Raw genomic sequence first — 24,973 nt, 5'->3', positions numbered from 1 at the left:
TGCATCCCAGGGTACTGAAAGAGATGTCAGAGGTAATAGCGGATGCGTTAGTGGTTATTTATCAAAATTCATTGGATTCTGGGGTAGTGCCGGCGGATTGGAAAACGGCTAATGTTACGCCGCTGTTTAAAAAAGGAAATAGACAAAAGGCGGGTAACTACAGGCCGGTTAGCTTAACGTCTGTAGTTGGGAAAATGCTGGAATCCATCATTAAAGAAGAAATAGCAGGCCATCTGGATAAGAATGGTTCGATTAAGCAGACTCAGCATGGATTCATGAGGGGAAAGTTGTGCTGGATGAACTTGTTGGATTTTTATGAAGATGTGACTAGTGCGGTTGACGGAGGGGAACCGGTGGATGCGGTGTTTTTGGATTTCCAAAAGGCGTTTGATAAGGTGCCTCACAAAAGGTTGCTGAAGAAGATTGGGGGTCACAGAGTTGGGGGTAGGGTGTCAGCGTGGATTGGGGATTGGCTATCCGACAGGAAGCAGAGAGTTGGAATAAATGGGTGCTTTTCTGGTTGGCGGATGGTAACTAGTGGTGTGCCGCAGGGATCGGTACTGGGGCCTCAACTATTTACCATTTATATAGACGATCTGGAGGAGGGGACTGAGTGTAGGGTAACAAAGTTTGCAGACGACACAAAGATAAGTGGAAAAGTGAATCGTGTGGAGGGTGTAGAAGGTCTGCAGAGAGATTTGGACAGGCTGAGTGAGTGGGCGAGGATCTGGCAGATGGAGTATAACGTTAACAAATGCGAGGTTATTCACTTTGGAAGAAATAATAGCAAATTGGAATCTTATCTAAATGGAAAGAAATTACAACATGCTGCTGTGCAGAGGGACCTGGGGGTCCTTGTGCATGAGACGCAAAAACCCAGTCTGCAGGTGCAACAGGTGATCAAGACGGCAAATGGGATATTGGCCTATATCGCAAGGGGGATAGAATATAAAAGCAGAGATGTCTTGCTGCATCTGTACAGGGCATTGGTGAGGCCGCAGCTGGAATACTGTGTGCAGTATTGGTCCCCTTATTTGCGGAAGGATACATTGGCCTTGGAGGGAGTGCAGAGAAGGTTCACCAGGTTGATACCAGAGATGAGGGGTGTTGATTACGAGGAGAGACTGAGCAGATTGGGTTTGTATTCGTTGGAATTTAGAAGGCTGAGGGGGGATCTTATAGAGACCTATAAGTTAATGAAGGGGCTGGATTGGGTAGAGATGGAGAGAATCTTTCCACTTAGAAAGGATACTCGAACTAGAGGGCACAGTCTCAAAATAAAGGGGGGTCGGTTTAGAACAGAGTTGAGGAGGAACTTCTTCTCTCAGAGGGTGGTGAATCTCTGGAATTCTCTGCCCACTGAAGTGGTGGAGGCTACCTCATTGAATATGTTTAAATCACGGATAGATGGATTCCTGATTGGTAAGGGAATTAGGGGTTATAGGGATCAGGCGGGTAAGTGGAACTGATCCACTTCAGATCAGCCATGATCTTTTTGAACGGCGGGGCAGGCTCGAGGGGCTAGATGGCCTACTCCTGCTCCTATTTCTTATGTTCTTATGAGGCACATAAGACCATTTAAATTCAAATGATGAAGTTTTGGTTTTCCATTCTTTCATTCGGCTCAGGACAACACATGTTGATTTCAAGATTGACATTTATATATAGGCTGAAAGTAGCTGAAATGGGGTCTTAATTTGCATTAGAATTTCTCAGTGATTAGCAAATTCAGTACATGCATATTGATTAAAGGTAGAATTCTGAATGTTTTCCTCAATGTTTTTGTTTGCTGACCCTTTATTATTCATATCCATTTGTCACAGTATTTGTTTTCTTACAAAGCAATGGCAGTATGTGAGAGGTGTGTTTTCTTGCCCTAGGAGTGATTGTCACAATTTAAATAATTACAGCTGCAAGTTTTTTGAGAGTTTTAAATAAGGATAATAAAATGTATTACTCGTGCGTCCCAGAGATTTAAAAGCATGATGTTTCACTCAGTCAACTAACTCACTCACACTATCACTCTCAGAAGAGGGAAAAAGCCATTTAATAATAATTTGTATTTGCCTTAGTCTCCTTCATACAGTTCGTTGCTTAGATGAGGTGCTTTTGTTGAAGTGAAGGTCTTGTAAAACAGGGTTTTCAGTAAGCTGCTAAGCCCCTTGTTTTTGACTTTCTAAGAGGTGGGTTCTCAGATGAACTTGAAGTTGGAGAGAGTCCATCTCCCACTTTCAAGGTTTGGCTGTTTATTACCTTGCCTGCTTAGTTGATGTGCAGCTGGGTTAATGGTTGTCTGATGGATTTCTGTGGAACTCTCTGCAGAACAGCTTCTTGATGTTTTAAAAGCGGGCAGAAAGCATTGAGTTTCAGAAAAATACATCAAGTTCAACATGAGTCCAGAATGTTCCTTTTATTCCTCTAAAGGCGGGTGGATTTTTCAATTTGCAAAATAAGTCAAATAATCCTTGGGTGGCCACCTTTTGTAACGTTTTGTGTTTTTTAAAAATATAGAATATTGACTCAAAGTCCATAATATGGAACACACACATATATATATATTATATATATATATATATTATATATTATAGCACACATTCATGTTTTGCTAATTTTTTAATAAGAAAAACAATCTACAATTACGTCTAAATGTAATCACATTGAAACTGGATTTGATTTGATTTATTATTGTCTCATGTATTTACAGTGAAAAGTATTGTTTCTTGCACGCTATACAGACAAAACATACCATTCATAGAAAAGGAAACGAGAGTGCAGAATGTGGTGTTAGTCATAGCTAGGGTGTAGAGAAAGAGCAACTTAATGCAAGGTAAGTCCATTCAAAAGTCTTGACAGCAGCAGGGAAGAAGCTGTTCTTTGAGTCGGTCGGTACATGACCTCAGTCTTTTATATCTTTTTCCCGATGGAAGAAGGTGGAAGAGAGAATGTCCAAGGTGTGTGGGGTTCTTAATTATGCTGGCTGCTTTGCCGAGGCAGCGGGAAGTGTAGACAGAGTGAATGGATGGGAGGCTGGTTTGCATGATGGTTTGGGCTACATTCACGACCTTTTGTAGTTCCTTGCGCTCTTGGGCAGAGCAGGAGCCATACCAAGTTGTGATACAACCAGAAAGAATGCTTTCTTTGGTGCATCTGTAAAAGTTGGTGAGAGTCGTAGCTGACATGCCAAATTTCCTTAGTCTTCTGAGAAAGTAGAGACGTTGGTGGGCTTTCTTAACTATAGTGTCAGCACGGGGGACCAGGATAGGTTGTTGGTTGGACACCTAAAAACTTGAAGCTCTCGACCCTTTCTACTTTGTCCCCGTTGATGTAGACAGAGGCATGTTCTCCTTTATGCTTCCTGAAGTCAATGACAATCCACTTCGTTTTTTTGACATTGAGGGAGAGATTATTGTTGCCGCACCAGTTCACCAGATTCTCTATCTCATTCCTGTACTCTGTCTCATCATTGTTTGAGATCTGACCCATTACAGCGGTGTCGTCAGCAAACTTAAATTGCATTGGAGGGGAATTTGGCCACACAGTCATAGGTGTATAAGGAATATAGTAGGGGGCTGAGCTCGCAGCCTTGTGGGGCACCGGTGTTGAGGATGATCGTGGAGGAGATGTTGTTGCCTATCCTTACTGATTGTGGTCTGTGAGTTAGGAAGTTTAGGATCCAGTCGCAGAGGGAGGTGCTGAGGCCCAAGTCACGGAGTTTGGTGATGAGTTTCTTGGGAATAATAGGTTGAAGGCTGAGCTATAGTCAATAAATAGGAGTCTATCAGAAATTAAACAATTGTTTCCCCTCAAGTGGCTGTTGCTTAAATAGTAAAATTCCATGCTATATTCTCTTTTTTCATAAACTACCCCTGTTGGTGAAATTTGTTCAATAGGTGGGAAAGCATCAGTGCAGATTCAATAAATGAACATGATGCTTTTAAGAAATTATGTGCAAGAGATTGTCTTGTACACATCTGCACCATAGTATAACTTAACCAGTAGCCTGGCAATTTTGGCTACAGATTGGTTTATTTTGGTGTAAATGTTTTTAAAAATCTAAAGGTGAATTTTGTGGTAAATGCCTCGTGTTAACTATACAATGTAATAAGAAATGAAGAATCTTGGACTTATATACACTACTATGTAAAAGCATACCTATATTTCAACAGACTTTATTACTCCACTCCAGAATGGAAGAATATTTACTGCACAGTTTAATAACATTGCTTCAGCGGCATAGACCAATGCTGGTCCATTCCAAATCAGCAGTCAAGAAATATGTTTGCTCCTGCCAGACTTAAATCCTGGTTTAGGTTTCCTTCTGCAAGCTGCAACGTGTATTAACTACTTTTAGCAATTTAGCCACAGGATCATTTGAAAGTAGCATGTTGGTCACTTTTATCTCCTGTCACTTCATCTATAAATGCAGCAGCATTCCTGATAGTATAGAATAAAATCTTGCAAAATTCTTTATCATCCAAGGAAAATTTGAAATAGACACACTATGCTTTAAAATGTGAAGTTATTGCAAGGAGGTTTGGATTCCTGAATGTAATGTAGAAAATCATGGTATGACTCAAGAATTATTGAAGTATAACCCTCATGGTTTGAATCAACTTCAGGTATATCCTTGGAATTTTGTGGGGGGAAATTGCAAACTATATTTACCTAATTCAAGTGAAGTGGCTATTGCACCCAGTTGTTTTCATATAAATTGAGTATTCTGCCGTTTTCTTAAAACGTATCACCATAACCTGTTTGAGTAAAAACTTTTCTCTTGAATCATAATCTTGTTGCAGATTACCTGTAATATTTTCCGAACCCTTCCTCCCAGTGACAATCCGGATTTTGATCCAGAAGAGGATGAGCCATCTTTAGAAGCAGCGTGGCCTCACATGCAGGTAAATAGACTTGTAAAAATAGTGGTGTTCCTGAAAAATGTGTGGGTTTTTTTCTTAAATTGCTTACTGCATGTTTAAATACTGTGCATATTTCAGGAAGTCACTATTCATATAGTGTACTGTTAACATTTCCAACAGAATCATAGAATCCCTACAATACAGAAGGCGGCCATTCGACCCATCGAGTCTGTCCTGAACACAATCCCACACAGGCCCTATTCCTGTCGCCCTCATTTACCCTGCTAATCCCCCTGACATTCAGGTCAATTTAGCAAGGCTAATCAACCTAACGCGCACGTTTTTGGACATGGGAGGAAACCGGAGTATTCGGAAGAAACCCACACAGACACGGGGAGAAAGTGCAAACTCCATACAGACAGTGATCCGAGGCTGAAATTGAACCTGGGTCCCTGGCGCTGTGAGGCAGCAGTGCTAACCACTGTGCCACCCAAACATGAGTCACATTTTATTTGTGCTCGTGTATGAATGAATATCTCATGGTCAGTTGAAGGAAATGGTACACTCGTTTAACCAGCTAAGAGAGGTTTTGCACGTTAACTGGAACATGTAAGATTAACCAATATTTTAAATGTGTATTGTGTCGCGAGAGAGGTAGTTGCAGTGACAATTGCAAATGCAAAGATTTTACTATATGTTGACAATAGATGAAGATCATTATATCTTTATATCTCTCATACATTATCTCAATCTTAATGCTATATTTTTAGGAGATGTTGTGCGAGGAACCTTATGTAAGTCATTGAATCAGCACAACCTCCCTCAACAATGGGGTTTCATTGGGCAGCATTGGCCCTCTATTGAGCGGCCTTTTTAATGACTGCTTGCATTATGATTTTTGTTGCTTCCCCTGAACATTTCCATCTTATCCGAAGCAACAGCAACACACTCTTGCTAAGAAGGAGGTCATAGAAACATAGAAAAACTACAGCACAAACAGGCCCTTTGGCCCACAAGTTGTGCCGAACACTACCTTCTAGACCTACCTATAACCCTCCATCCTATTAAGCTCCATGTACTCATCCAGGAGTCTCTTAAAAGACCCTATTGAGTTTGCCTCCACCACCACTGACGGCAGCCGATTCCACTCACCCACCACCCTCTGTGTGAAAAACTTACCCCTAACATCTCCCCTGTACCTACCCCCCAGCACCTTAAACCTGTGTCCTCTCGTAGCAGACATTTCCACCCTGGGAAAAAGCCTCCGAGAGTCCACCCGATCTATGCCTCTCAACATCTTGTATACCTCTATTAGGTCTCCTCTCATCCTTCGTCTCTCCAAGGAGAAAAGACCGAGCTCCCTCGGCCTATCCTCATAAGGCATGCCACTCAATCCAGGCAACATCCTTGTAAATCTCCTCTGCACCCTTTCAATCTTTTCCACATCCTTCCTGTAATGAGGCGACCAGAACAGAGTACAGTACTCCAAGTGGGGTCTGACGAGGGTCTTGTATAGCTGCATCATTATCCCCGGACTCCTAAACTCAATCCCTCGATTGATAAAGGCCAGCACACCATACGCCTTCTTAACCACCTCCTCCACCTGCGGGGCCGATTTCAGAGTCCTATGGACCCGGACCCCAAGGTCCTTCTGATCCTCTACAGTACTAAGAGTCTTTCCCTTTATATTGTACTCCTTCATCCCATTTGACCTACCAAAATGGACCACGACGCATTTATCTGGGTTGAAGTCCATCTGCCACTTGTCCGCCCAGTCTTGCATCCTATCTATGTCCCTCTGTAACTTCGGACATCCCTCCAGACTATCCACAACCTCACCAACCTTCGTGTCGTCGGCAAACTTACCAACCCATCCCTCCGCTTCCTCATCCAGGTCATTTATGCTTAAGTAATTAAGTAATACTTAAGTGTTTCATATATTTTGATTAGCATGTAGTAGCACTTAATTTAGATCAGTGTATCTGCTCTTCTGCCAAGGCCACCTTGTGTGCGGACATGAGTCAAGCTCTCTCCATAAACACCACAAAAGAAAATGTTCATGCAAAAAACTGGATTAGATGCTCTGACCTTAACTCATCTTTCCTGATCCTCATCAAAGCTGTTCAGATATCGCATTCTTGCCAGTCAACTCCTGGAACTTCCAAAGAATTATCTATCAGTGACGTCATCACTATATTACTGATATAACCCAAATCACCCATTTTAAACCTGTTTCCTTAGCCCCATGAAATTGAGATGCAGGCCTGGGAATTTCCCTTCTGTTCCCATTGACTGTGCCCCAACCTTTTTTGCCCAAACCTAAATAGGCTCTTCTGCCACTGGGGTCAAATTGAGGACTCTTCCCCACCAAGCTTGAAATTTTGATCAGACTTTGTTTTATGGGTGACAGTTTCAAATTTCATCTCCTACAAGGACAATTTATACAGATGTCTGCAGATTTGAACACATTGGGATTATTTCTGCTAACTGTCTCTTTCTTTTCTTTAAGCTCGTGTATGAATTCTTTCTGCGATTTCTGGAATGTCCAGACTTCCAACCTAGTATTGCAAAAAGGTTCATCGATCAGAAATTTGTACTTCAGGTAGGTGCATTGAACTTCTGACTGGTTAGATAGATGAACAGTTTTACACTTTTTAGGGTGAAGTGTTTGCTCATATATTGCCTGCATTGAAGCAGGTTAAAGTTCTTTCTGAAAATGCTGGAGAAAGTCAGCAGGTCTGACAGCACCTGTGAGAGAGAATAGAGCCATTTCGAGAAACATTGGCTCTATTCTCTCTCCACAGATACTGTCAGACCTGCTGAGTTTTTCCTGCATTTTCGGTTTTTGTTTCAGATTCCAGCATCTGCAGTATTTTGCCTTTATAAAGTTCTTTCTACATTGTTGTATAACACAGAGCTTTAGTCTGGATAAGAAGAACACCTTCTGTGCAGCAGTATGAAGTGATGATTACCTTTAACCAGGCTTTCCATGTCACATTGATGTTTTCTGCAACATAAGTAGAAATCCAAAATTGCTTCACCTGTGTTAACCAACAACATCCTATTTTCAAAATGTTTATTGTAATGGTGGGGTGTTGCAGTCAGTGGTGAAAGAACAGCACTTGCTGTTCATTATGCTTACAGCTGCCCGTCGACCTTTGTAGGCTTGTGAGCAGCAATTTATAAACAACAGGTGTCTGACAATGTAGCAGCCTCCACAGAAGATTTGGGACCTGAGTGAGCAGAACAAGCAAGCGTATTTCTTCAACTAATCAGGTTGAAGAATTTTTTGCAGTACCTAAAATAATATTTAATTCAATGTAAAATCATGTACAGAAAACAAAATAGAGGGAAACAGGGTTATGAGAGAAATAAGAGACTGCAAAAGAAATTTCAAAAGGTGTTTTTAATTTTTTTAAATTTCCAACAATATTGGAATCTGAAGGAATTAGACCCCAAATTTGTAAAAGTTAAGTTTTAGTGGCAGGGACTGGTTGTGCAGTAATTAAAACTTATTATACAGTTAAACATTAAATATACGTGACCTAAACTTATTCTGTGTGTTCAATGGTTATCTGGGCAGTCAAGTTAGCTCAGTTGGCTAGAAAGCCAGTGGTGAATCGGATTAAAGGTAAACAGCATGGTTTTGATCCTCGTTCCAGCTGAGATAGACTCACGATCTGACTTCTCGACTTACTGTAGTAAAAAAACATAGCCTTGATTCGGCAAATAATCGCTAAGGACCTGTCTTTCGACAGAGAACTTGGCAAGAAGAAGAATTGGGTGAGAACCACACATTCACGCCCTTCCATCTATTTCAATAGAGTCTTTTGGCAAAGTACCGGTATAGCAGTACATGTGTGGGTAAGTTGAGTAAATTGGACAGCGACTTCTGTATTTCTGAAACTTGCTGCACATGTGTGAATGCCAGAAATTGCTGTTCAATTCATTCCATAATTATGGTGAAAGCTTCACTGTTATTATCTTTGGAATTACTTGTTTCTGCCACAGTTTAGATCCAATGTGTGATTGTTACTGAAGTATACCAGATGTGCGCATTGGGTGTTCTGGCATTCCCTGACTTTTGGTGCAATGCTGCTGTATGCTTATGACTAATAATAACAGCCAATGACTAGTGGTGTGCCTCAGGGGTCGGTGCTGGGACCACAACTTTTCACAATATACATTAACAATTTGGAAGAAGGAACTGAAGGCACTGTTACTAAGTTTGCAGATGATATAAAGATATGTAGAGGGACAGGTAGTATTGAGGAAGCAAGGGGGCTGCAGAGGGACTTGGAGAGGTTAGGAGAGTGGGCAAAGAAGTGGCAGATGGAATACAATGTGGAAAAGTGTGAGGTTATATATTTGGAAGGAGGAATGGAGGCACAGACTATTTTCTAAATGGGGAAATGCTTAGGAAATCAGAAGCACAAAGGGACTTGGGAGTCATTGTTCAAGATTCTCTTAAGGTTAACGTGCAGGTTTAGTCGGCAGTTAGGAAGGCAAATGCAATGTTAGCATTCATGTCGAGAGGGCTAGAATACAAGAGCAGGGATGTACTTCTGAGGCTGTCTAAGGCTCTGGTCAGATTCCATTTGGAGTATTGTGAGCAGTTTTGGATCCGTATCTAAGGATGGATGTGCTGGCCTTGGAAAAGGTCCAGAGGACGTTCACAAGAATGATCCCTGGAATGAAGAGCTTGTTGTATGAGGAACGGTTGAGGACCCTGGATCTGTATTCATTGGAGTTTAGAAGGATGAGGAGGAATCTTATTGAAACTTACAGGATACTGTGAGGCTTGGATAGAGTGGACGTGGAGAGGATGTTTCCACTAGTAGGAAAAACTAGCACCAGAGGGCACAACTTCAGACTAGAGGGATGACCCTTTAAAACAGAGATGAGGAGGAATTTCTTCAGCCAGTGAGTGGTGAATCTGTGGAACTCTTTGTCGCAGAAGGCTGTGGAGGCCAGATCATTGAGTGTCTTTAAGACAGAGAGAGATAGGTTCTCGATTAATAAGGGGATCAGGGGTTATGGGGAAAAGGCAGGAGAATGGGGATGAGAAAAATATCAGCCATGATTCAATAGCAGAGCAGATTCGATAGGCCGAGTGGCCTAATTCTGCTCCTGTGTCTTATGGTCTTATAACAGCCTTGCACCTGAATGGTTGGGCCCGAGGCACACCTGATATTGAGTCTCTGATCTCATTTGCATCCAGCTGACAGACTATAACACGTAGCTTTGGAGACCACGTAGCATCAAAGAAACAGGCACTGTACAGCCAAATTACTAAGCCAACGTTTCTTACATGGTAAATGGGCACAAGACTAAGATAACACAACATTGATAGATCTCCATAATCATTGGTGCAAATTATGAACCTTTTAACTAACTTCTGCTGTGCTCATTCTATTTTGAGGTGCTTCCGACAGTGATAGTTTCTTATTATTTGTACCTGCAATCAGATTAATTTGTCTGAGTTTGTACTCCTGTCGGTTGGGCATCCAAGATGGTCACTAGATTTGTTTTTGCTCCTGGATGGAACCTCTCTGGAATCTTCTATTATGATGTTTACAAAGTGTTTTTCAATTTCACAAAACTATTTTTTAGAAATAAATGTGGCTTTTACCCCTTTAAGGTTTCTTGGCAGGGTCAAGAAAAAAATTGACGTCATTGTGAGCACAAAGCAGATTTAGTACAGGGATCAATACTGAAGACAGAATTGACCTTGCTGGATGCGGTCCATTTAGGCTGCTAAAATTAGTTTGAAATATTTTGATTGAAAATAGAAAAAACATTTCTGACAATATTCACAATTTTCAATAAAAGATTGAAAAATACAGTAAATATAATACAAGTCTGAAAGATAATATGGCACAAATATATTATTTTTATATTCCTTTTGATTGGTTGTTCTCTGCCACATTCTTCTCCTTTTGAGTACCTCATCTAATTCTACCTTTTGCTTGTCCTTTAAAATAATAATTGTCTAGCAACCCACAGTTCCACCCCACATTACCCGTCCTCCTTTTCTCTCTTAACCTTTGCGTTGAGCACTGACTTCTCCTGGGTGATTTTAATTTTCATTGCATCTTTTCTTGGTCCTTCCCTTTCTCCCCAATCTTTGTAATGAGCACTGACTTATCCTGAATGATTTTAATCTTCATTGTATCTTCCCTTGAATTAAGTGGGATTCTCCTATTCTTCTCTCCTCAGACTGTATTTTTCCAATGGCCTAGCTTTTCTTCATGTTCCGCAATACGTAGGCTGCTGTTGATCTTTCAACCACTCCTTGACATTCATCTTTGATGCCATGGTCCCCAGAAACACAGTTACATATTCTGATCAATCCCCGCCCTTAAAAATTCACTTATTCTTGAATAAACACAACCTAAATTTCTGCATGTTTAATGATTATCTGGGCAGCCAGTTAACTCAGTTGGCTAGAAAGCTAGTGGTGAATCAAGCTAAAACTAAGAGCATGCTTTCGATCCTCATTCCAGCTGAGCTAGACTCAGGGTCTGACTCCTTGACTGACTGTAGAAAAAAATCACTGCTTTGGTTCGGCAGATAATCACCAAGGACCTGCCTTTGGACAGAGAACTCAGGAAGAACAAGAATTGGATGAGAACCACAAATTCATGCCTTTCCGTCTATTTCAATAGAGTTTTTTGGCAAAGTACCAGTTAGCAAGCTCTGAACATAAATTTTGTTCTATTTTCTCTCCTGCCTTATCTGAACTAATTTTGCAAATGAGAGAAACCTTTTGCTCATTTGATCCCATTCCTACCTTACGTTAGCAGTCAGCATGTGAGTTATCATGAATGTGCCTGGTAACAAGCAATACCAAGAACATAACAAAACTTAACAGGCAGAAGCCACCAGCATTTCAAAAGGCACTTCACAGCATGCAAGGCTCCCAGTAATGGCATTCGTCGGCTTTCGACCGACCTTAAGAATCCATGCTAAAAGGAAACATCTTAGTTAGACGATTGAACCATCATGGGGAGGCATAGAGACGTTAATTTTTTTTAGAGCCACTGAAGCTAAGGGGACAGACAATAAATACATAGAGAACAATCAAAGGGAAAAATAGTGTACTTGCCAACGTTGGGGAATGCAGGCAGGCTGATTCCACCTAACAGCCTTGGAAGCTAGTTCTAACTAGCAGCCAAAAAGCAAGAGCACAGAAACTTTTGTGGAGGCAGTTAAAACCACATTTTCACTGAACCAAGAGGAGATGTTTCCCAGAATAACTCGTCAATCGTGTACAACGTGGTAATTATAAGCTGGCTATTACTTATAGATCTATTGAAGTGGATGTTGTATGGGAAGAGGGAAGTCCGGAAAGAGTTCAGATCTCTTAAATAAACTTTGGATCAAAAAAAGTAATTTCTACGTAAACTACGGTTTATTAGTTCCTGCATGTAACTGTCTTGGATCATGATTGTCCTGTTGTGTACATGTGTCTTTTCTTTATTGTAATAAATAGTCTTCAATGAGTGTTATACTATGACTGGGCTGGTCACTTTCTCACTGGTTTTTCACGTGACTCCTCACACCATTCCCATTAACAAAATTATACATCACCATGAACCGGTGTTCCAAGTTGGGATATCCGTGCAGGTAACATCAGCCAGGTTCGTGACATAGTTGACATTATAAATCATTCGATTTCCACTGCTCCCTGCCATTTCTAAACCACCATTAGCACCCACGCACCCCCCCCCCCCCCCCCTTGCAAACGACTACCCCATCTCTCATCTTCCTTTTCTCTCCAGAATTCTTAAACATACTGTCATCTTCATTTTGCTGCTGCGCCAACTGTTAAGCTTTAAAAATAAAAGCAGAAATTACCTGTGACAGAGTTGAGTTCTGTTTTATAATAGCAGGAGCAACATGCTTCCTAGCATGTGATTGGGTAAACTGGGGATGTTCTCCCTGGAAAGACAGAGGATGAGGGGCAACCTAATAGAGGTGTATAAAATTATGAAGGGCATAGTTAGGGTGAACAGTGGGAAGCTTTTTCCCAGGTCGGAGGTGACGAACACAAGGGGTCACAGGTTCAAGGTGAGGGGGACAAGGTTCAACACAGATGTCAGGGGAACGCATTTTAAACAGAGGGTGGTGGGGACCTGGAATGCACTGCCAAGCAAGGTGATTGAGGCGGACACGCTGGGATCGTTTAAGACTTATCTAGATAGCCACATGAACAGTCTGGGAATAGAGGGATACAAACGAATGGTCTAGTTGGGCACATGAGCGGCGCAGGCTTGGAGGGCCGAAGGGCCTGTTCCTGTGCTGTATTGTTCTTTGTTCATTGCTCATGGGCAGAAATTAAGTATCGCTTGGCTTAACTAAATCTACTTCTGTCCAATTATTTCTGTTTATATTTTCTCCTTTCTAATTAGTTCCTTTTCATAGAAATCATAGAAACCCTACAGTACAGAAAGAGGCTATTCGGCCCATCGAGTCTGCACCGACCACAATCCCACCCAGGCCCTACCCCCATATCCCTACATATTTTACCCACTAATCCCCCTAATCTACGCATCTCAGGACACTAAGGGGCAATTTTTAGCATGGCCAATCAACCTAACCCGCACATCTTTGGACCGTGGGAGGAAACCGGAGCATCCGGAGGAAACCCACGCAGACACGAGGAGAATGTGCAAACTCCACACAGACAGTGACCCAAGCCAGGAATCGAACCCAGGTCCCTGGAGCTGTGAAGCAGCAGTGCTAACCACTGTGCTACCGTTCCTTTATTCCTTCACTCTCCCTTTCTCTTTGCTTTGTCATGAATGATGTCAACATTCTTGAATGTTGTGGCTGCACTCATCTCGGCCAGCGCGAGTTTTCCATCACTTTTCTGACTTGAACCTTGTTCTTAAAGAAATACCTGAGTTATATTGGGAAACACTTGATCTGTGTCAGTCTGTGAGCAGGACAAGCTTTTGACACCATGAGAAATACTTCAAACATCAAAATTTGTATTCAAACACCAACAGTCCCAAGCAAAAGGTGTAGGAGGAGGTTCTGTGGAATTCTGGACAGAATTTAATTTTCAGCATTTGATATTTTTGTATCATTGTGAATCCAAGTTTTATATGAATCTGATCACAATTTTTGATCTGTACTTTTACCTTGCTTGGAATAAAGCACCTTAATGATGTAAACCAAGCTTTACCTACCTAGTTTAACACTATGAAATATCAGGTTTTCTAGTTCAGAAAGTTGATGCTATTGTTATACCCTTTGACCATGCTATCTTTCAAGTATGGAGAGGGACTGTGAGCAAGATCCCATTAAAGCTGTACATGATGTTTGTTTGAAGAAATAATTGCTACCAGTGAAGCCCAAGAAGGCAACTACCTTGAACCCAAATCCATTACATGGTAATTTGGGTTGGTAAGTTTTTATGATTGTAAGGGTCATGATCAGAATGGTCACTCACCAAATAAATACAAGTTGTCAGTTAAGGATACAGTGTTATGAAAGCCAGATTACTTGCAGCTGATATCTGGAAACACTTGACAACATTCAAGATCTGTCAGTAGCCTGAGCGAGAAACCAGTGAGCACAGTTTTAGTCGTTGAATGCCCTGATTTTAGCTTTTCATGGTACAAAGATGAAGTATTTTGCATTTCTCTTTTTATTTCATTCAGTGTTTTACTTTTTGTGGACATGGACACTGTATAATTTTAATATGCCATAAATAATTAGTGTAACGATTTGTTTTGATCTTGTTTTGATCTTGTTCACATACACATTGCTTTCACTAGATTAAACATTTAATCTGCATTGGGCTGTATAATGCACCACATGCTGGTTTTAGGAGACAAAATCTTTGGCTTTGAACAAACTGGGATCAAATATATGTTAATATTCATCCAAACAAAGGCCTGTTGGTTAATTATATTCATCTGATTTTGCTTTTTGTTTTCTATGATCTTTCTAAAAAGATAGTGCAGTGGATTGTATTTTTATCCCAGAATATTTAACATGTATGAGCGCTGACATGTGGATGTTAAGTATAGCATATCCTCCTTAATTTTGGTATTTTGAATTGGCAAAGTCGTCCAATTTTCCAGTTGGCAAGAATGGGGGATAGTTGGTACTTGCGAGCATGACAGCCGAAAAGAAGATGCAGCTTTTATGGCAGTCATGTCCAGAGGTTTCCACTACTGATTAAATGCACATCAGTTCCAGGTGAGAACTCTAGAACATTCCTTTTGTCTTGGAAAATCACATGTAGGAATTGTTGTCAGCTGGAGGAGCTTGAGTGGTAGATGGTATCACTGCTGTGTATTTGAGTGAGTGTGATGTGGATAACACATTTGTCGAGATGATCACCCCTCCACTTAAGGTTGCAGAGTCAGTCTTGGAAGAAGCAACTGTCAAGGAGGTCTTGGCAGTAGTCCCTGGAGTTCATCACATTTGCAAACTGGTGTTGACTTCTGAATGCAGGTGGGGATGATGGTTCCTCTACGGAATGCAGCCAGAACCAGATAAAAGGCACCACAAGTAGATCGGCTGTATGGTGGGGGGGAGATCACAAGTATGTCACTCTCGCGCACGCTCTCAGGCTGGCCCTGCCGCTCTCAGGCTGGCCCTGCCGCTCTCAGGCTGGCCCTGCCGCTCTCAGGCTGGCCCTGCCGCGCCCCCCCCCCCCCCCCCTCTCCGCTCGCCCCCCCCCCCCCCCCCCCCCCCCCCAATCATTTTTGCTGACTGAGTTGCTTCTGTCAGGTTCAGTGATATCTTAAGTCTAAGCTGTGATTGCAATCACTTGCTCTGGACTTCTCTCAAAGTAAATTTCCACGATGGTGCAAATCACATGGCCTTTTATTAATCTAGAAATGCTAATCATGTATCTCTGGATCCCCAACTATTGTAGTTACGGCGGCATGGTAGGACAGTGGTTCGCACTGCTGCTTCACAGCGCCAGGGAGTTGGGTTCAATTCCTGGCTTGGGTTACTCTCTGTTGAGTTCGCACGTTCTCTTGTGTCTGCGTGGGTTTCGTCCAGCTGCTCTGGTTTCCTCCCACATTCTGAAAGACATGCTGGTTAGGTGCATTGACCCGAACAGGCACTGGACTTTGGCGACTAGGGGAATTTCACAGTAACTTCATTGCAGTGTTAATGTAAGCCTTACTTATGACTAATAAATAAACTTTAGATAAACTTTAAATATACTTTAACTTTAGTAATTTAGTAGGCAGTTTAACTTGTAACTGTTTATAAAACCTGACATGACTAACACCTCTCTAAGACTTGGAGACTAATGGTCTACCCAGTCATCGTAGATGCTCTTGCCACTGTCCACAGGTTTGAACATCTTACACCTGCTTCCCAATAAGACAAACTGGGGCTCCCCTATCCCCAATGCAGCCAAACCACCCAAGTTTGTAGTCGAGTAGGATTTGGCGCAGGTCACATAATTCACTACTCCATGTCACCTTAAATTAACCAGACTGTCCCAAGTAGCACACTTTTAAACTTTATATTTGTAACACATCTAACATAAAAGAAGATTTCTTTAATGCTACTTTGACAAGTATGGATTAATTAGAGGAAGCTAACATGGATTTATTGAAGGGAAATTGTGTTTAACTGACTTTTGATGAGGTAACAGATGGAGTTGATGTGATGTACACGAATTTCCAAGAAGTGTTTGATAAAGTGTCACTAACTAGGCTTGCCAGCCAAGTCAAAATCCATGGAAAAATAGGGCAGTGGCTACAAAGTTGACTGTGTCAAAAAACAGTAGTCCTAACTGGTTGTTTTTCAGACTGGGGGAAGGTTGTGATAAACTACAAGAGGCAGGTAAAACGTAATACCTGAAGTGATGCAAGGAAAGGCAATGTAAAATATAGGTACAACTCTAAAGGGGTGCAGGAAGATAAAACTTGGAGGTACTGTAAATGTCTATATATAAGATGATGTTTGGAACCTCAAAATCCCTTCAAAAAAATGGGGTGGTTGGGAGACAACATAAATGTTTAGTATAAAAGTGGACTATGGATGTGAGTGGTTCTCATCTTTATCGCTTGCCGCACAGGGTCTGCTCTGTGTAGGCATGTCTTGAACTCTGGCACATCTTTGCAACACAGCCCACATTGTCTGCTTGGTCTCTTGCACCCACTTTTAAAGTAAGGCAGTAAAACATCCATTTGTGTAGTGATGCATTAATAATCAGACTCAATTTGAGTGTAGCATGTCTTGATTGGAAATTGGGTGATCAGAGTCAACTTATACACTGAATATATTCAAAAACCATTCTGTTTGGGGTCAGGAAAGTAGGGTCATCTTGGGTGCCATCCTACTCTAGCTGAGATCAACTTATTCAATTGTGATTTGTAAAAGTAAGATCACTTTGATTTTTGTTAAACCTACAAACTGGAATATTATTTTCAATGTGTTAGTTTTTTCATCTTCTTTTCCCTGCACTGTTGATCTAATGTGAATGGTTGCAATCTCTCTCAATTGGACAACAGTTGCTAAGGCAGAATTAACAAGTGTGTATACATGCACTTGGTGAAAATGTGGCCATGATGCAACTATATCAGCTTCTCAATTTAACATTTACAATTCTAAAGGTCCTATCACATTATTTTCCTTTCAGCACCAGTGATTGGCAAATGACAAGAATTCTGCTGCCATCCTATAACACATCTCTGACTATGTGAGATGGCAGTGATGAGCATAGGGATCATGTACAGGAATTGTGAGCTGGGTTTACGTTTAAGGCTTTGAAAAATTATGGCCATGCTCCCATACAAGTAATCTGTGCATCTCAATTTTTCAGGATTGGACTCACTGCTCTACTTTAGCATAACTTGGGGATGTAACAAGTATCCTCTTGTAATGTTGAACACGTTACTTGTGTCCCCTGTATCTCTTAAATCTGGTGACAGATTGGATTACCACTAGGTGAGATTTGATAAATTGTCAAGCTTATTGGACAAGGAAGGTAAACATGTAGAGCAATAGTTAGGATCAGTTTCATTAAATTCAGTCAGTAAAACATACCTTCATATAATGGTGCAAAATAAATAACACCCCATGGTGCCCTGCATCAATGAGTCATTTTACTTGGCATTTCACTTATCTTGCTTCTACCGAACAGCAGACAATCTAGTGTTATTGATGAATGAAGAAAGATTATGTTGGCATTAAGTGTAAAGTGACAATTTTTACATTATTCAAGAAATGATTTAATTTACTGTATGTTATAATCTATTTGCACTTGCATCCAGAATTATATATTTTTAAAGAAATTTTCATGCATTCTTGCATTCTATATTTTTCAGCTGTTGAACAGCAGTATAAATTTGTAGGTATCTAACCTGATCAAAGAAATGTTGAAAAGAGATATTGCTTGGCAATACAAATAGAATTATTTAACTCTTCAGTATGAGCAAACAAATTCTGCTAACCTAAAAGACCTGGTAAGATATTTTCAAACTATAAGAGCATCTTAATTGAAGACCTTGTCTCTCTTTTCTCAAAAAAAATTTATTTCCAGCTTTTGGAGTTGTTTGATAGTGAGGATCCACGAGAACGGGATTTTTTGAAAACAGTTCTGCATCGTATTTATGGAAAGTTCCTCGGACTACGGGCGTTCATCAGGAAACAGATCAATAACATTTTTCTACGGTAATAATATGGTTTCATTTCTGTTTGGTAAAGATTTCCAGTGCAGCGAGGATGTATAAATTGCTATAAAGGGCAGTGACAACCATGTGAAATATACTTTTTTTAAATAGATATTCTATAGACTTAAAATGTAGGAAGTCTCCAAATTGAGTGAAATCTTTGGTCTGAAATTGTTTCAGTCCTGTTCACTGGTGGCTCCCTTTGGGATTCGTGAGTTGACATTCTGTGTAGTTTTCAACGAGCATAGAGTAGTGAAAGTTCGTTCTTTTGCAGATGAAGGTTCATTAAGACGTGTGCAAGTGTTACACTACATAACAAATTGATTAGGACATTCTGGAGTCATCCACGGTAGCTGCTGAAACCAGTGTTGTATCCGTGCAATTAGAAGTCCTAATGCCTTTTTCTGGCTGCTTAATGAAATTTGATAATGACTGCGGCATGGGCCATCCTGTTGTGATCAGTTGAAAGCAGCAAAATCCCTAAACAAACCACTAAAGACTGTCACCAAAAAGGCAAGTTTTTAAAAATGTTTATTTACTTGAAAATGCAGCCAAGAGAAGCAGTGGTGTTACTTTTGGCAACTATGGGCCTCTGCAGGATACCCCTTGCACCTTCTCAATCTCCTCTCCCACTTCTTTCTCCACAATTATCATAGGTCTGGTGCAGATGTCCACACGAGCTGACTTTCCTCCACTTTCTGATGGGTGTACTGCCTCTTTGTGAATGAGCACCTCCAGCTTGTCAGTCACATCCTAGTAATGCAAGAATGTTACTTCTGCCTGGTCAGTTTTGTGCAGCAGCATTGCTAGGCTATAGTTTTAAGCTATCTTTTGTTTTTGCCCTATTAATTGTTGACAATGATGCTGCTGTATAGAGGGATCTGGGTGTCCACATAAATAAATCTCAAAAAATCAGCATGCAGTGCAGTAATTAATTAGAAATTCCAATAGATGTTGGCCTTTATTGCAGTTTAAAGCATGAAAGTCGTGTTACAACTGCACAGGGCAGTTGTGTGAGAGACACCCCAAGCACTGTACAGTTTTGCCTCCTTATTGAGATGGGATATGCTTATATCGGAAGCTGTTCAGAGAAGGTTCACTGGCTGATTGCTGAGATGAATGGTTGGCTTATAAGGGGAGGTTGAATAGGGTTGAGTCTATGTGAATTGAAGTTTAGAGGAATAAGATGCGATCTTATTGAAACATTGCCTATTTAAATCTTAGATGAGGAAGAATTTCTTCATTGAATCCCTACAGTGCAGAAGGGGGCCAGTCGGCCCATTGAGTCTGCATTGACTCTGAGTATCTTGCTCAGGCCCCCTCCCGTGCCCTATCGCATAACGTGGAGATGCCGGTATTGGACTGGGGTAAACACAGTAAGAAGTCCAACAAGTTTATTTGGTAGCAAAAGCCACTATTGCTGTAGCTTTTGCTACCAAATAAACCTGTTGGACTTTAACTTGGTGTTGTGAGACTTCTTACTATCGCATAACCCCACACAACTACCATAGCTAATCTATCTAACCTACACATCTTGGGACTGAGAGGAAACCAGAGTACCCATGCAACAAGGGGAGAATTTCTTCTGAGGGTCATTATTTGTTGGAATTCCCTAAGTCAGAGAGCTTTGGAGGCTGGGTTATTCAATATATTCAAGACTGAGTTAGACAGATTTTTTATCTTTAGTCCATAATCAGATCACATAATCTTATTGAATGATAGAGCAGGCTTGAGGTCAAGTGACCTACTTCTGTTCCCATTTCGTATGCTGTATTTGTTTTTAAAAATGCAGTATTGTATCTATATTGCATTAATTATCTTAGATTTCACTGTAAATTTGAATTTGACAAAACAATTACTAGTGCAGAACACATTGTTGCCTTATGTGCATTTATTCAAATATTGCATGTAGATTATTGCCATGTTATGGTTTAGTTTGTTTTTCTGACTGTCCTCTTAATGGAATACCTGAAGAAAAGTTACAAATTTGTCTCAGAAATTCTCATTCCCTTCCCAAATGGGCTGTATTTTGTTTTTGTCCTCTACAATGGTGGCCTGCCAGCTGTGGCCATTTTTCAATTATAAGATGGAGATGCCCTCTCTTTTCCCCTACCTGCAACACCACGCTGCAGCTCCTTCATTCTGGGGATTCTAAGGGCTCTGCAGTTTCTAGAGCCTACCCACCACCTGTTATGAATGTGGTGTGATGATGTAAGATAACTTTTACCCTTTTCCCTCACCTCTCAGTTGTTCACAACAAGATACATATTTCGTCTTTTAAACCCTTTTGTGTGTTGTGACTTTTAATAATTCACATAACAGTTTAAATCAGAAGAAAGGATAAACACTTATTCACAATGTAATTATTGAAGTGCAAACTCAACAAAAACACTCTTTAAAGAAAGTGTGTGGATGTACACACATACAAATTCTGACTTAGGCTATTAACAAAATAACAAGAATGTTTACATCAGTCCTTTTATGATCCAAGTGTTAGCAGGCCTGGTCGGGTTTTCTGTAATCCAGAGATTATGTCCTTTGAGGATCTGCTGCTTAATTTGTTGTTAAACTCCTCAAACTATGTCCTTTGTCCTGCCTATGTTGTTGGTACTGACATTGATTACGATGATTGTTCCTCCCACTGAAAGTTCCTCTCCAGCCCTGAGCAGATGTCCTGAACACTGGCATAAGGCAGGCAACACCATTTATGGACTGGCACTCTTTTTTTGGAAAGAACAGTGTCAATCTCTGACTATATTGTTCCCCCACTATCACTGAAGGAAAAGTTGCCATAACCCCAGATGACCATAGGCTGCTCGCCTCTTTGAACCAAATGTACTCAACCCAGTCTCTGTCTCACTCAGGCCAAGTCCCCCCCTTCGTGACTATATGCTTCTTACAATTTTAAAATTGAAGTCATTTGAAAAACAAGGTGAGGACACTGATTGGATTTGTACTTAGCACAAAGAAATATAGTTGTGGATTTTGGAGGCCCATAATCTCAACCCCAGGATTGTCTTCACGAGTTCCTCAGTTCTAGGCTGAACCACCTTTAGCTCCATAGAAACATAGAAACCTCCAGCACAAAACAGGCCCTTCGACCCCACAAGTTGTACCGAACATATCCCTACCTTTTAGGCCTACCTATAACCCTCCATCCTATTACGTCCCATATACTCATCCAGGAGTCTCTTAAAAGACCCTATTGAGTTTGCCTTCACCACCACTGACGGCAGTCGATTCCACTCGCTCACCACCCTCTGTGTGAAAAGCTTCCCCCTAACATTTCCCCTGTACCTACCCCCCAGCACCTTAAACCCTTGTCCTCTCGTAGCAGCCATTTCCACCCTGGGAAAAAGCCTCTGAGAGTCCACCCGATCTATGCCTCTCAACATCTCATATACCTCTATTAGGTCTCCTCTCATCCTACGTCTCTCCAAGGAGAAAAGACCGAGCTCCCTCAGCCTATCCTCATAAGGCATGCCACTCAATCCAGGCAACATCCTTGTAAATCTCCTCTGCACCCTTTCAATCTTTTCCACCTCCTTCCTGTACTGAGCACAGTACTCCAAGTGGGGTCTGATGAGGGTCTTATATAGCTGCATCATTATCCCCGGACTCCTAAACTCAGTCCCTCGATTGATAAAGGCCAGCACACCATACGCCTTCTTAACCACCTCCTCCACCTGCGGGGCCGATTTCAGAGTCCTATGGACCCGGACCCCAAGGTCCTTCTGATCCTCTACCGTACTAAGAGTCTTTCCCTTTATATTGTACTCCTTCATCCCATTTGACCTGCCAAAATGGACCACTACGCATTTATCTGGGTTGAAGTCCATCTGCCACTTCTCTGCCCAGTCTTGCATCCTATGTCCCTCTGTAACCTCTGACATCCCTCCAGACTATCCACAACCCCACCAACCTTCGTGTCATTGGCAAACTTACCAACCCATCCCTCCACTTCCTCATCCAGGTCATTTATGAAAATGACAAACAGCAAGGCTCCCAGAACAGATCCCTGGGGCACACCACTGGTGACCGACCTCCAATTAGAAAAAGACCCATCTATACACACTCTCTGCCTCCTTTGGGCAAGCCAGTTCTGGATCCACAGGGCAGCAGCCCCTTGGACCCCATGCCCTCTCACTTTTTCTAGAAGCCTTGCATGGGGGAATTTATCGAACGCCTTGCTAAATCCATATAAACCACATCTACCGCTTTCCCTTCGTCAATGTGTTTAGTCACGTTTTCGAAGAACTCCACCAGGCTTGTAAGGCACGATCTGCCTTTGACAAAGCCATGCTGAGTATTCTTGAGCATACTAAACCTCTCTAAATACTCATAAATCTTGTCCCTCAGGATCTTCTCCATCAGCTTACCAACCACTGAGGTTAGACTCACCGGTCAGTAATTTCCTGGGCTATCCCTATTCCCCTTCTTGAAAATAGGAACCACATCCGCAATCCTCCAATCCTCTGGCACCTCTCCCATCTCCATCGACGACGCAAAGATCATCGCCAGAGGCTCTGCAATCTCTTCCCTCGCCTCCCACAGTAACCTGGGGTACATCCCATCTGGACCCGGCGACTTATCTATCTTGATGCCATTCAAGGATCCAGCACAACCTCTTTGTTAAAGTCCTTTTCCTCCTTTAATGATCTGCCCGTCATCAGGTCAGAAGTGGGGAAGCTCACTAATAATTGCAGTGTTTGGCTTAATTTGCCACTCCTTAGATAGTAAAGCAGTCTATGCCCACATGCAGCAAGATCAGTCAACTTTCAGACTTATGCTGATAAATCTCAGGAACTGTGCATCACACAGGTGCCAGCCAATAACCACAAAAAGTCTAAAACAACTCCCCTTGACATTCAATGGCATTATCATTGTTGAAACCATCAACATCCTGGAGCTCGCTTTTGACCAGAAACTTAACTGGGACAGCCACATAAATACTGTGGCTATGAAAGAAAGTCAAAGGCTGGGTATTGTGTGTCAAGTCACTCTGCCCCTGGCTCGCTAAAGCACCTACAAGATACAGGTGTGATAGAATATTCTCCACTTGCCTGCCCGGGTGAGTGCAGCCTCAATAACATTTAAGAAGCTTGACAATATCCAGGGCAAAGCCGCTTGCTTGACTGGCACTCCATCCACCACCCTAAACATTCATTCCCTCCAACACTGGCAAAATGTGGCTCGTGTTTACTATCTACAATATGCATTGTAGCAACTCACCAAGATTTCAACGGCACCTTCCATACCTACAACCTGTACCAACTAGAAGAACAAGGGCAAAAACCGATGAGGCTGCCAGCACCTGCAAGTTCCCCTCCAAGTCACACACCAGCCTTACTTGGAAGTATGTCGCCCTTCCTTTATTGTCATTGGGTCAAAATCTTGGGATTCCTTAACTGAAAGTGGTTATCACTGCTGCCTCACAGCAACAGGGACCTGAGTTCAATTCCGGCCTCAGGTCACTGGCTGTGTGGAGTTTGCATGTTCTCCCTGTGTCCATGTGGGTTTCCTTTGGGTGCTCTGGTTTCCTTTCTCACTCCAAAGATGTGCGAGTTAGGTTGATTTGCCATGCTAAATTGCCTCTTTGTGTCAGGGCGACTAGTAGGGTAAATACGCGAGGTTACAGGATAGGACCTGGGTGGGATTGTTGTCGGTGCAAGCTCGATGGGTGGACGGGCCTCCCTTCTACACTGTACAGATTCTGATAGCATTGTGGGAATAGGTTCACCACACAGACTTCAGAAGGTGCCTTGGTGAGGAGAATTAGAGATGGGCAGTAAATATTGGCATTGCTATCAATACTCTAATAGTGTGAATGAATTTTTAAGAATCGGTTTTCCAAATATTCACCCATTGAAATATGTTCCACTTCAGTTATAAAATCCATCACTGCTTCCTCCATCATCGGTCTTTGCTTTATATACTGTTATTTTCCGAATCTATTTGAGGGTGATTGAATTCCCCCATTATCGCTAATTTTGGCCTCAGGTCACTGTCTGTGTGGAGTCTGCACGTTCTCTGTGTCTGTGTGGGTTTCCTCCGGGTGCTCCGGTTTCCTCCCACAGTCCAAAGATCTAAATTGCCCCTTAGTGTCAGGGGGATTAGCAGGGTAAATATGTGGAGTTATGGGGATCAGGCCTGGGTGGTATTGTGGTCGGTGCAGACTCAATGGGCCAAATGACCTCCTGCACTGTAGGGATTGTATGATTCTATACTTAATGAAATTTGCCAACAAATTTGTTTCTCTACAAACTTCCCATTACTTGGTGTCCAATAGTTTGCACCCAATTTTACTATTGTTCCTTAATTCATTTCTTTCCTTCTCTGTCCATCCTTGTAGACAGGATTATTAAGTGCCCATTCCTCCCCTCCTTTGAGCCAGGTCTTTTGCCACAATATCAGTCTCACATGGTTACTTGTGCCTGCAGTTTGCCAACGTTATTC

At 41.8% G+C, this 24,973-nt stretch overlaps 1 protein-coding gene across 1 annotated transcript in view; it reads left to right on the top strand.

Annotated features, from left to right (window-relative positions):
- Positions 1 to 24,973, top strand: part of ppp2r5a (protein phosphatase 2, regulatory subunit B', alpha isoform) — a 165,822-nt gene that overhangs the window by 86,681 nt on the left and 54,168 nt on the right. The window contains exons 3-5 of the mRNA XM_078229829.1: positions 4,797 to 4,898; positions 7,366 to 7,458; positions 18,388 to 18,518. Of these exons, the coding sequence (XP_078085955.1) occupies positions 4,797 to 4,898; positions 7,366 to 7,458; positions 18,388 to 18,518 (326 nt within the window). The remainder of the gene's footprint in view (positions 1 to 4,796; positions 4,899 to 7,365; positions 7,459 to 18,387; positions 18,519 to 24,973) is intronic.

The sequence above is a fragment of the Mustelus asterias genome, chromosome 15, assembly GCF_964213995.1.
Source record: "Mustelus asterias chromosome 15, sMusAst1.hap1.1, whole genome shotgun sequence".
Lineage (NCBI taxonomy): Eukaryota > Metazoa > Chordata > Chondrichthyes > Carcharhiniformes > Triakidae > Mustelus > Mustelus asterias.
This window is presented reverse-complemented; position numbering and strand designations above follow the sequence as displayed.